We start from the raw sequence: 13901 nt of genomic DNA on the forward strand, positions 1-13901 counted from the left end.
ACAGTAGTTGCCAGCTAGTCCCCTCTTTGTCAGTAACAAAAACAATCTTTTATTTACAATTTCGAAGTACTTTCTGCTAGACACATTTTAAGCAACCTATAACATCATAGGTGCACACAACATGGTTGCATTTGATGTTCTTAAAGATCTTTTCCAACATAAATGATTCTATGACATACATGTCCTTTTGTACATTAAAGTGTCCCCAGCTGCAAAAGGACAAATATGACAAAACGTTTTTGGCACATTTTCTTTTTAAATATGGCTGTATCCAGATTTACAGAAGTCTGTCACGCTAAGATGTGCTTTCCAGAAGAATGCTGTAAAAGTAGAAACACAGATTTATGGGAAGTAAGGATATTCTGGGAGTACGCACAAAAATACTTTGCATAAAAAGAGAAGTTTGTAGCGATTTCGGAAAACCATATTGTGATAATACAAATAATATGCATGCAAGATTTAAAAAAATATCAGAGAAAGAATAAAAACATATTGTAGAACTCTGATTTCTAAACTGGAACGATAGCCAGAAGAGAAATAGTCATGATTCTGAATTCCAAGACACCATCTTACTCAAGTATCTAAAAGAAACCATAACTAAATAAACATCTGTCACAGTAAGCTACCAATGACTGACTATAAAGCACTTCCTTCTTCCAGGATCCTGCCAAAAATATCGGACACCACATCTGAAAGTAGACACATGAATCAGCACCCTGCTTTTCTTCTCTGTGCAATTTAAAACGGCTTACAGTAACTTGAACACCACAAAAGAGGTAACAAGAGGCTACACTTGCAATCGCTGTTTATTATAAGCATCAATAGAATATGCAATTGAATTTTGCAACAGTAATAAACAAATCTATCCCTTCACTATGTTCAGCAAACACCTACCTTGCCAAATTCCAAGCATGCACTGTAGTCTACAAAAAGAATTTGGAGGAAAATCCTTTAAGATATTTCAAACGTACGGAAAATGTAACATCTCGATACAGTATGCCTTTTTACACAACATTAAAGACAACTCTGTTAAGTCAACCTGGGAAAGACTTGCAGCTTCATTCCCTCCTCATTGCTGCTGTTCAGTTTCTGCTAAAATTTCCTGTCACACGTGAAACTCACTTAATGGTAAAACATACTAAACTCTGTAAGCTGCACCTTGCTTTACAAACAGGTTATTAACAAGATGAGGTCCTGATCATGTTTTATAGTAGTGACACAAAACCTCAACAGACATGAAAATGCTGTAGATCGACTCTTCTCACACATTTTACACTGAATTTTGTAATTGAAGAAACGGAGCAGAATGAAATTTCGTTTTCAAAAAAAGAAAACAAAACAAGTTTCCTCAAACAGGCAGTAATGTAAATGTCATGCCACTCCACTATTTACTGAGAAACACTGCATTTGTTTCTTGCTTCAGATCCACACATCATCACAGTTTTCCTTCTGGCTCAGGAAAGTAAGACAAAATTCCTTCTGTAAAGACTAACATAACTTCCCTAAATAACTCACATGAATAAGTCATTACCATCTAACACTTCCAGCTTGGGCAAGAGAGAAAGGATTTACATTTTCAGCTAAGCAACCCTACAACTTCTTCAGGTTGTCAAGATGCACAATCCAAAGCTGGACTTCATCCCCAGGAACCCTCAGTTCTTCCAGAACAGGTTAAACTGGCTTTAAGAAAGACCAGTGTGGCATCAAAAGAGGTAAATGACCTAGATGAGGAGATCAAGTGCACCCTCACTAAGTTTGCAGATGACACCAAGTTGGGTGGGAGTGTTGATCTGCTGGAGGATAGGAAGGCCATATAGAGGGATCTGGACCAGCTGGATCGTTGGGCTGAGGCCAATTGTATGAGGTTCAACAAGGCCAAGTGCCGGGTCCTGCACTTGGGTCACAATAACCCCAGGCAGCACTACAGGCTCGGGGAAGAGTGGCTGGAAAGCTGCCTGGAGGACAAGGATCTGGGGATGTTGATTGACAGCTGGCTGAATATGAGCCAGCAGTGTGCCCAGGTGGCCAAAAAGGCCAACAGCATCCTGGCTTGTATCAGGAATAGCATGGCCAGGACTGGGGCAGTGATCATCCCCCTGTACCAGCACTGGTGAGGCCTCACCTTGAATCCTGTGTTCAGTTTTGGGCCCCTCACTACAAGAAGGACATTGAGGGGCTGGAGACAGTGCAGAGAAGGGCAACAAAGCTGGTGAGGGGCCTGGAGCACAAATCTTATGAAAAGCGGCTGAGGGAACTTGGGCTGTTTAGCCTGGAGAAAAGGAGGCTGAGGGGAGACCTTATTGCTGTCTACAACTACCTGAAAGGAGGTTGTAGCATGGAGGGTGTTGGTCTCTTCTCCCAAGTAGCAAGTGATAGGACAAGAGGAAATGGCCTTGAGTTGTGCTAAGGAAGGTTCAGATTGGCTATTAGGAAAAATTTATTCACAGAAATGGTTGTGAAGCTGCCCAGGTTGAACAGGCTGCCCAGGGAAGTGGTTGAGTCACCATCCCTGGAGGGGTTTAAGAGATGAGTAGATGAGGTTCTTAGGGACATGGTTTAGTGGTGGACTTCGTAGTGTTAGGTTAATAGTTGGACTTGATACTAAATGTCTTTGCTGGCCTAAATGACTCTATGAAAACGTGCATTAAGAATCACATCAGATACTATTCTCTAACCAGGTAACTTACCATCTTTGTTCAGCCATTGTTTTCTTTGTCTGTAGAGGAGAAGTTTATTGTGGACATACGGCAAAAGAAACTTCACACACCAGCTCTCCACACCAAGCTTGTTTTCTACCAGGATGATAGGGCTCCGGTTATACCTGGCTTCAGGGCAGGGTATTAATCCAATTTCATCTCTTAAAAACCAGAAAGAAATATAATTAAACTTATTTCCAGTAGATACCAATTATTTTTCTCAATAGAGCAAACTGGCAATACTCCCCACCCAGTCAGTCCACCATCTTTTTCCCTGTTTTACCAAAATCTGTATGTGTTATACTCAATTCACCTTCTTGATTCTTGCTAGAGTGTAAGTATGATACAAAGTATTTTCAAAAAGTCATCCTCCACAAAACTCATGCAATACATTAAATGGGAAAACAGATAATTCAAACATGTTTTAAGGCATGAATAATGATTTGAGCAAAACAAGTAAATGTATTTTACCTCTGTACAATTTATTCAGACATAATATAAAAGCCAGTTGTGGTTTTTGAGTTGAGTCACTACCAAAAAATTGTATTAGTTCCCTAATTCTGTAGTAATAGAAAATCAGAAATATTTTGAGACTTGCTGAATACTCTGCAAGTAACAACCATGATTAGATGAGCCAGCATGATTTCAAAATCATGTGAATGTTCTCTAGAAATATTCCTTTTGGTGTTTCTGGCTTTTCTCCCCTTAAGATAATCAGAAAAGTTTTATTAGATTTACCCAAAGATCCCAAATGAAAGAGGTCTCTATTTTGTATTTTTAGATTATCACCTAAGCAGTTTAACCCTGCTGAATTAACACAAGTACCCCTCGCTTTGTGATAGAGATGCTATGGAGCTGTAACAAGTGCTAGTGCAACAGAAAGAAAACATGTTACCCAATACAGTCACCTGATCAACCCAAAACTACCCAGGCATGCCCTGCAGCAGGGTGACCAGGTGCTCTGAAACCAAAGATCAGGTCGCAAAAAAGAAAAATCACATTGACAGCAATGTGCGAATTTCCACATGTCCCATTTTCCCTTCTGCTACGCCAGGCGGCCTGCAGAGCAGGGGAAGATTTGAGACAGAGGCGCCAGCCTGACTAAACAGCAATCAAGCCTTAAAAAAAAAAAAAGGTGATTGTCACAAAAATTCCAATCACCAAACAAAGCAGAAGAAACTCAGTTGTTTATTTTCAAAGGGTTATAACATATTTTACTTTTTCCTCAGCCTTCTTTAGCACATAGAGATGTTGGAAGAGCAGCTTTAACAGCATCTTACAAACAAGCACAGGTTGTCAAGTATTCACACTCAACTGGACAGAAAGCAGCATTATTTTATACTTTCCCTTATGCATGATTTCTCAACCAACTCCTGTTGAGTAGAAGATTTTATTGATGGGGAGGGAGATCCTCAGATCTCAGGCAGGAAAAAAAAAATCTATTGTGTTCTCAGATAAAAAGGGAATTCTCCACTGCAATTTTTCCCAAGACGAAGTCTACAGATAACTCCAAGTGTCAATCCCACAACCTCAACTCAGTTATCTTAAGCTAATTTTGTTACTGGACAATCTGAGTGTACCAATTTAATTCTGTGTCCTCACTGGATTATTACTAACAGAATCAAAAGTGACACCATGTGCTTGTCTAAGAATATATTTGCTTGTTCAGAAGCAGATTAAATCTTCCATACATCACAACATACATCACAAGTTACAAAGAGCACAAGTAACTCAAGGTAAGATATTTGCAAATCATTTGGCTCTGTCTCCAAACACACACTCAGGTCCCTCACCCATCCCTGGCTATCTTAGAACAAAATGAGGAAAATCAGCATTTTCCTACACAATTGCAAGACATGGGTATTCTTTCTTCTATGAATGTTAAATGAGGACCTTGGCCAAATTTTGCTTCGCCTTGCTTACAATGACATGCAGGTTCCCACCTGCAATGAATCACAGAATCACAGAATGTCCTGAGTTGGAAGGGACCCACAAGGATCATTGAGTCCAACTCCTGTCCCTGCACAGGACAACCCCACAGTTCACATCATGTGTCTGAGGGCCTTGTCCAGTCTCTGCTTGAACACTGTCAGGCTTGGGGCCGTGACACCTCCCTGGGGAGCCTGTTCCAGTGCTCCACCACCCTCTGGGTGAAGAACTTTTTCCTAATGTCCAACCTAAACCTCCCCAGCACATCTTCCTGCCATTCCCTCGGGTTCTGTCATTGATCACCAGAGAGAAGAGTCTGGGGCCTATCCTTCCTCTTCCCCTTGTGAGGAAGCTGGAGCCGCCATGAGGTCTCCCCTGTCTCCTCTTCTCCAGGCTGAACAAACCAAGTGACTCATAACCGTTCCTCCGACAGCTTCCCCTCCAAACCCTTCACCAACTTTGTAGCCCTCTTCTGGACACTCTCCAGTAGCTTTATCTCCTTTTTATCCTGTGTCACCCAGAACTGCACGCAGTGCTGCAGGTGAGGCCGCACCAGTGCAGAGCAGAGCGGGACAGTCACCTCCCTGCCCGGCTGGCAATGCTGGGCTTGATGCACCCAGGACACGGTTGGCCCTCCTGGCTGCCAGGACGCTGTTGGCTCATGTTCAACTTGCCATCAACCAGGACCCCCAGATCCCTCTCTACAGAGCTGCTCTCCAGCATCTCGTCCCCCAGTCTGTATGGGCAGCCAGGGCTGTCGTGTCCCAGGTGCAAAATCCAGCACCTGCCCTTTCTGAAATTCACACAGTAGGTGATTGCCCAGTTCTCTGATTTGTCCAGATCCCTCTGCAGGGCCTCTCGAGGTGTTGATGCCCTCGAGGGCATCAACAGCTCCTCCCAATTTAGTGTCATTGGTGAACTTACTTACTATTCCCTCAAGTCCTGAGTCTAAGTCATTTATGAAGACATCGAAGAGTGCTGGCTGTAAGATGGATCCCTGCGGAACCCCGCTAGTGACTGGTCACCAGCCCGACATAACCCCATTTACTAGAACCCTATGAGCCCAGCCCGTCAGCCAATTGCTCACCCACTGCATTGTGTGTTTGTCCAGTTGTGTGTTGGATAATGATGATGTAGTCGCCCACAGCTTTGTTCATTAACTCCATAAATTACCGCAAGAATTTACCAGCTGTTGCTTACAAACAGTACACCAAAGGTAAACGGCAAGGAGATAAAAAAAGAAGTTACATACATACACACCTTCACTTCTTACCACATACAAAAAGACTGACTCGGGTAAGCTACGTTTCACAATACTGCTTTAAACATGCCAAAATGACAGACAGGTAGGGTTCGTACAGAGCTGAGAAGTCAGCCTGAAACACCCCAACTCTAAAACATACTCAGCTAGCCAAAACTGGCAGAGGACTGCACCACGGCATAATGAAATCCGCCAAGATACAGTGCAACATATAAAAGAGTTTCTCTCCTAACTACTCAGTTTTTGCCAAGATGCAAACCAGGGCTTGTCATTTGGTAGAAATGTTGTCTCTAGCACCTTGGTATTGTTTTTTATGATCCATGTGGTTCAGAAACTGTATTTTGCATTCAGTCCTTGAGAAGGAACAAAATTCACGATGCAAATATACCAGGAGGGCAGATTTATCTAAGGAGGGGTACCTATCTTACAGCAAAAAAAGTTCATGCCAACTACCATCTATTTCCAACAGGCTGCTCCTGAATGCCCCTCAAATCTGCAGAAGGAGCGAGTAATGGGGCAGGTCTGTCAGCCCAGGAGACACTGCCTGAGAATGCCTGCAGCCTCTGCTCCATCATGTACCCGAAGAAACCTTCTGCAGCAGGGCTCACATGCAGGCACCAGTGAATTACTGCTTGTCAAACGAAGTGACTGAAGTACCATTCATCTTGTGCAAACTGTCACGGGCCATGTGTCAGAAGATGTGCCTGTGCATAAGACAGGATTGCTCAAGGTCATTACAGAATGGTAGATGCCTACATTTTGGTCAATCGAGTGGTGCAAGCTGCTCACAATACTGAAGGAGACACCAATTGACAGCTGCTGTTTGCCAGTATTTTGTACTATCAGAAGCACCATCTACTACGATTAAAAGATTTCATTTCTCTCCCTAGATATTCCAGTTTTCTGATATTGCGCCTTGAATTTTAGGAGTTATTTGATGCATCTATTTTCCTCGAAGCAAGCACCACAATCACGTTCCAAAAACTGCATGAATGATCTCTGTATTTACAGGATACCACGTTAGTTCGCATTCCTAAAATACACCGTAGAAGCAGCCAGAACTTAGTGGAAGAATTTAGCTGGATTGTCATGAAGTCTGCAGCCATTACAGAGCTTCTTCAACCTGTGCTGAGACTGGAGAAGATATGCAAGACGAGACCCAGGAAATCACAGAGCTGCACAATCTAGACCTGGTCCATAGTGCAAACCTCAGCCATGGCAGAACATTACTGACAAGCTGTTGCAGGACCTGCTTCAAGAAACCCGGTCTTTTGACTCAGTCATTCAGTGGATCTCCCCAAATTAAACTCCAGCCAAACTACTTTAAAATCCTCTTTCACAAAATTGGAATACCACAGTACTGCTAAGGAAAGAGGCATTTCTTACTGTGCTACCATGATGGGTCTTCAGCTTTAGGTAACTGTGTTGGTTTGACTGACATCGTTAATTTTCTTCATGCAGTTAGAAACTCTTGGTTTTTGTAGCTAGCACAGTCATTGTTTGGATTTAGTTTGAGAATAAGACGACAGCACCCTGGGATAGAATTAATATTTTTCTTCAAGTAACTTTCCAGTGGTTTTGAGTTCAAGTGAAGAGAATGTAAGAACTTACTGTTATCTTAGTTGTTGTCTGGGAGCCAATGTCTTTCTGGGCTCCCTGTCTGCAGGTGCAAGGCAGCTCGGAATGGGGGGCATGGATGGGACAGACCTTGACTGACATCCAGGCTGATCAATGAGAATATTCCATGACATGAAGTATCGTGCTCCATATTTAATAGGAGTTGGGTTTTCCAGTTGAGGAGACCCATTCCAGTTCTGCTCCATTCCAGCTGAGTCTTGTTCAGGAGTTCCCTTAGTTCGGCCTTTCACGGTTCTGCCATTTTGCAGAGGCCTCTGGGCCTTTCTGTCTTTTTGGTCTTTTCTCTCTCTCTCCCCAGGATCAGCTGTTCGGGACCAGGGTGCTCTGTCTCTTCCTGGGACTGGCTGCTTGGCACACACGAAGTTCATGAGGAATTGCATTGAGTATCACTTATTTTATATTTTCTTTTCATTTTAGATATACTATTCATAGTACCAGTAGTATACTAGTGTTATTTTGTTAATTTATTAAACTGTTTTTATCTCAATCCACAAGTTTTTCCCTTCCCTTTTGATTCTCTCCCCTACTTGGTGGGGGGAATGTGGGGCGGGGGCGGGGGCGGGGAGTGTGCGAGCAGCTATCGTGGTTTTGATTGCTAGCTGGGGTTAAACCGTGACACATGCCCAAGTGAAGGGAACCGGTCTGATTTTTTTCTCTCGAAGATCATCTTTAAAATAACACAACCCCTCCCCAAAGAATTAGACAGAGGATATTAAATAACAGCTGGGAGATCTGAACGTGGTACAATCAGTGGATGACGCAACTATGATCCTACTGACAATAAAGACTGAACCTAAGTAGTTGAATATTTCTGCTATTATAAAAAGCTTTTAATACTGGAAAACAATCTGGAGCATGGGCACTTGAAAGGTGTGTATTTTTACACTAAAGTAAGTCTCATGAAATGACTATATGGCTAATGAATTTTCAGCATGTGAAAGGTAGGGACAAGGGGGCTTAAATCCAAGAGTTGAAACATTCTTTTCCTTATCGTGCACTGCATTATATACACAATTCTCTTTTAGAATTTCAAATAATAAATTAATTTGCATGTTATGATTAGTCATTATCTTAGTGGTACAACCAAAAACTTTCATAAATGAAACAACAATAATACATTACTGAAATCCAAAGTACTTCTAGCCAGTATTTGCTTCTAAAGAAGCTACGACACTTTCGCTCTCTAGAAGTTTTGTTTTGTTTGCTCTCACATTAATCTCCACTTGATTTGGAAACTGCTGCTGCAATAACAAAGTTCTGCACTGATGACCCCTCCCACTAAGTGTTATAAGAAAATTATTTTTACTTCCTATTGGTATGTTTGGAAGTATCAATGCTGCGCAACAGTATTAGGCAATCCAATAAAAAGAACACTGGCAAGACAAATTTTTTACTTGGCTATTTTAAAGACTTAAGGAAATATGTTTCTTTCTGAATCCCTTGCAGAGAAATTTGCAATCACACCAGGAGGAACCTTGATTCAAGAGTTTCAAATCTAACAAAATGGAGTGTGCTATCTTTACTACACTAAGAACACGATGACTTGAGAGAGAAAAAATTATCTGAGCTATAGTGACATAAATGATTCTTGGAAAACCATAAATAGTATCCTCTGATTTTGTACACAAATGCTGGGCTACCATCTAAGAGTTCGTCTCTCCAGTTACATCCATCAACTTTACTAACTTTTTTTGACAAGTAAGTCTATTTCTGTTTGACTTCATGTGCAAAAGAACAGCAAAGTTCAGAAAGAAAGTATACATCAATCTGCTCACTGTTGGTGCTCTGTTCAGTTCCAGTGGGATAGCTCACATATATGACTTTATCAGGACCTGTGCTTGTAGGACTGGCTAACAATATCTTCCAGTAAATTTCACAGCCTCACAAATTTGAAAACTGGCATGATGACAGTTACCCAACTGAAGAAAATGGACCTATCAGCAAGACAAGGCAAAAATAATTTAATATTGTGTAGTTAGTTAGAAACAAGCTCGGCTTAAAAATATGCACTATATTGCTGCAACTTAAAGGAAAAAAAAAAAAAAAGAGAAACAACAATCCAACATCCTTCTTAGTTTAAAACTGTATTTTTACATGCTTTTTAGTATTGACCATAGACAATACTCCCTTTAAAATTAGAAAACTGTGAACCTGCCAGAACAAAACGCCCATTCTGACAGATGAAAAGGGGGCAAGCAAACAAACAAAGACAAGGGATAACAAATGCTGGAAGAAAGACAAGTAAGGGACAAAAGTATGGGATAGAATCATAGAATCATACAATCATTTTCATTGGAAGAGACCCTCAAGATCACTGAGTCCAACCATTAACCTAACACTTGCACTTTTTCTCACATTTCATGCCAGCAAAGAACAAAAAGCTTATACAGGACAACAGTGTCATTAACTGCACTTCAGATAGTGGACCAGGAAACACAGTAGATGGCTGCAACTCCAGCCTTGCCTAAAATGAGCCTATATGTGAATATGAACATCAGGCACCTGGCAGATCCTTTATTTTCAGTGGAGCCTGGCAGACGCCATGTAAAGAAATTCACACCTGGATCTGCGACATGAACAGGCCACTTAGTTCAAGAGGATAACATCTGTCAGGGACTGCAGCTGGTTAGGACTGTCTTGGCCACCAGCAGGAAGACAAGATGTCTGCAAGATACACGAAAATATCCAGCTAGCATGGTTTCAACCTGGTGCTCTAGAGGCAGAGAGGTATTGTAGCAAAGAACCCACAGTCTACACTGGCTGTGCAGATTCGCTTTTCACATACTGCAGTTCAGAAATCTAGCAGACAGAATTGCCGGGTTTTCCACTTTAGGGGGTAAACTAGCAGTAGCCCGTGCTTCTTCACTCAAAGCCTGACACAGTGCATCAGCCTCAGAGCACACAACTCTCGTAGCCTACCTTCATCTCTGAGATTGCAGCTATGAAAGAAAACAGGAATAGCAGCATACTCTTCAAAAACACAAGCTTGAAGTTTTCTACCAATAAACAATTCTGGCGAAGGAGTAGGAACTAAGAAGAACTGGAACATTCATTCACAAAAACTGGCTGTTTACAGCACATTATGCCTCACAACCTAAAAATAAAGCTTCACGAAAAAACACAGTTCTTTTTCAAACAGCATCCATATGTTGTATTTTAAAACCTGGCCACGCACCCAAGTTGCTTACTACACTTATGGAAACATGGGGGTATTCATTCTAATCCTCTCTTTTAAGTTAAGGGACAAATTAAGTGCCCGTAAAATTTTCCTACACAGCTGCTCAGCATACCATTTTCTGGAACAGATTAATAGGTCACCACCTCAGAGACTGCAGTGTTTCAGACTGACACTAATACACTGTACTTACGTTATGAAGTTGTTATCCATTATGTGCTACCTCATTTGCCATAACCAATATGGAGTTTACATAAATAGATAGCAAGATGCTTTCCTAAACAGTTTGTGTCTTAAAACAAGAAAGGATAGGGAAAGAATGAAATACAGAAGGTACGTAAATCACAGTCTCAGAGCTGGTCAGCAGTGGAACTGAAAATAAAACACAAAACATATGACCCCAAATTGTCAGATAAACCTGATTCTCACAAGACAGCAATAACTGTAGCTTGTATTTACACAGTCACTCTGTTTGTCTCTTTCGAAACAGCCCACAATGAAAAAGCACTGGCATATCCACTAACATTTACAGAGTTGAAGGCAGCATTCATCAAAGAGTACTATTTGTATGAGGGTGCAATTCAGTAGGCCTCAGTCCTGGGGCTCGCTGCCAGCACCACTGATGATGCTCTGCCCGAGACACGCTCAGACCCACTGCCCTCGGTGGGGTCGCAAAGTCACAGAATCACAGAATGTCAGGGATTGGAAGGGACCTCGAAAGATCATCCAGTCCAATCCCCCTGCCAGAGCAGGAACACCCAGATGAGGTTACACAGGAAGGCGTCCAGGCAGGTTTGAATGTCTCCAGAGAAGGAGACTCCACAACCCCCCTGGGCAGCCTGTTCCAGTGCTCTGGCACCCTCACCGTGAAGAAGTCAGTCCCGCCTTGGCTGCACTACGAGTTTAATGCTGCCCGACATCAAATTCAAGTGAAGTTCATTTAAGAGCTCGTCTTTAAAAAGCCACTCGTCACTTCCAAATTCCAGAGTCCTTGCCGGTTTTCATAACTAGGTACCTTTAACTGCCGAGGCTGTCGTGGCTGGCAGGCCGGCCGAGCACGGCTCCCGGCAGCGGGGGTGCAGCCGGCGCCCCGCGGGCCGCTCGGGCCTCCAGCAGCCACCCGAACTCCCGGGGCAGCTACGGGGCGCTAGCCAGAAGAGGAGGCAGCCGGACAGCACAGAAGACATTCGGCATCAGCGACCCGCCCCGGCGCAGCACAGGTGCCCGGGCAGCCGCCCGGCGCCGGCTCGCAGGCAGGATCGCCCCGGAGAGGCGCCGCGCTGGAGCCCCCGCGCCGGGCGGGAAAACCGGGCCGGCCCCCGCGGCCCCTCACGGCGGGACCTTGCGCCGGGCACTCGGCCCTCACCGGCCCCGCTGCGCGCCGGAGGCCGCCGCGCCCCCGCCCGCGCCCCACACCCGCCCGTCCGACGGCGAGGGGCCGCTGCCGGCCGAGCAGCGCGGCCGGGGCTGAGGGCGGGCAGCGCTCCCGCCCCGGCGCCCGCCCCACTCACATGTGCGGGTTCCGCTGGAAGGCGTTGCGAATGTCCTTCACCACCCGCTGCACCAGCACCGCCACCTCCTCCGGCGACTCGGCCATCTTCCGCCTCCGCGGCCGGCTCTACCGCGCCGGGCGGGCAGAGCGCTTCCGGGTCAGCGGCCCGCGGGGAGCCGCGGGTAACGCGCGGGCGGCGGAGCGGGGCGGGCGCGGCCCGCCCCCCGGCCCCGCCCCCTGCCCGCCTCAGCCACGCCTGCGGGCGCGGGGGTGCGGGTGGCCTTGCGTTCTGCTTCAGAAAGCCTGCCAGCCAGGCCCGGGAGCCGGCGGCGGCGGGGGGAGGCGGCTGTAAAATGGCCCGGGCCGTTTGCTCCGGCGGAGGGGCTTTTCCGGCGGGGGCGGCTCTCGCTCTGAAGCGAGGCGGGCGGGCGAGCTGTCTGTCTGTCCTCAACCGGCCTCTGCGGGGACTCGACGGCCAGTAGGCGAGGGGCGAGGGCGCGGCCTTGCAGCTCCGCATGGTCAGCCGGGGCCGAGCCCCCTTCGGGGCCTGCCTCGCCGTAGCTCAGGCCGGGGCAGGGCTGGGAGCCCCTGCGGGCGCTGCGGGGCCGTTGCGAGCAGCCGCTGCGTTGTGCTGCGCCTGTCACGGGCAAGTTGCACCCACCTTCCATCTGCCGTCCCCTTGTTTGACAGGTGACCGAGGAAAAGCAGCAGCAATAGCCAATTTGGATACGAAACTAGCGGTTTAAACCTTCATTGTTTTAATGTTCATGCTAGATGTTAAGCCACATAGCTTTTAAAGATAAGCACACATCTATAGCTTCCAACTTACCGCTGTCTACAGCCACCTGAAAGGAGGGTGTAGCATGGAGGGGGTTGGTCTCTTCTCCCAAGCATCAAGTGACAGGACCAGAGGAAATGGCCTCGAGTTGCACCAGGGGAGGTTTAGATTGGATATTAGGAAAAACTTCTTCACGGAAAGGGTTGTCAGGCGTTGGAACAGGCTCCCCAGGGAATACCTTTAAAATGGCATTAATCATGCCAAAATTACTCGATGGATTAAAAGTCTAAATTTTTGGTTGGTTGGTTGGTTTTAGAGTTGGGTACAAGTGAAAATCAGCCATAACAATGCGAATTTCTGTTCTGAAAGTACTGAAAATTACTACAAAACTACTGATGTACTAACTGCAAAAGCAGTTATTTAGAACAGAGCAATTAACTGATGATACACTGTGTATGGCTTCATGCATGCTTTTTAAAGAGGACTGAATATTAAATCACTATTCTTATTTAAATACCATAATAAAAATGTATTTAAATTGCATACCTTAGGTACTTACATTATAAAAGCTTACAAGGCAGGCAGTGGTATTAATATTGCACATGATAGTGTACAGTAGCTTTTGGGAGTGATTACTGAGTTGTAAACCAAGCATAGTTACGTGCTGTAATTTCGGGGTAATTATAATAAACTATTTCAGAAAATACTCTTTTGTTAAATTTCACATAGGGCGTAAGAATGAACGGTAGAAAATGTACCATAATTAAATAATCTGAGAATTGTACATATGCTGTACACAGAAATGAGATTTTACTGGGTAGTGCATTCCTATGACATCTGGGGAGGTGTCAAAAATCTTGGAAACAATTTGACCAGGGTAGTTCTTCTGTGTTGAGTACAGAATAATATATCCTTGTAGCTACCTGAAGTGA

General features: G+C 44.6%; 1 protein-coding gene across 1 annotated transcript in view; it reads right to left on the reverse strand.

Moving 5' to 3' along the window:
* Positions 1–12302, reverse strand: part of PTAR1 (protein prenyltransferase alpha subunit repeat containing 1) — a 36226-nt gene extending 23924 nt beyond the window's left edge. Inside the window, exons 1-2 of the mRNA XM_065657015.1 lie at positions 12211–12302; positions 2688–2857 (exon numbers count right to left, since the gene is read on the reverse strand). Coding sequence (XP_065513087.1) covers positions 2688–2857; positions 12211–12296 — 256 coding nt within the window. The 5' untranslated portion in view covers positions 12297–12302. The remainder of the gene's footprint in view (positions 1–2687; positions 2858–12210) is intronic.
* Positions 12303–13901: the final 1599 nt, after the last annotated feature.

The sequence above is a fragment of the Caloenas nicobarica genome, chromosome Z (genome assembly GCF_036013445.1).
Source record: "Caloenas nicobarica isolate bCalNic1 chromosome Z, bCalNic1.hap1, whole genome shotgun sequence".
NCBI classification, from domain to species: domain Eukaryota; kingdom Metazoa; phylum Chordata; class Aves; order Columbiformes; family Columbidae; genus Caloenas; species Caloenas nicobarica.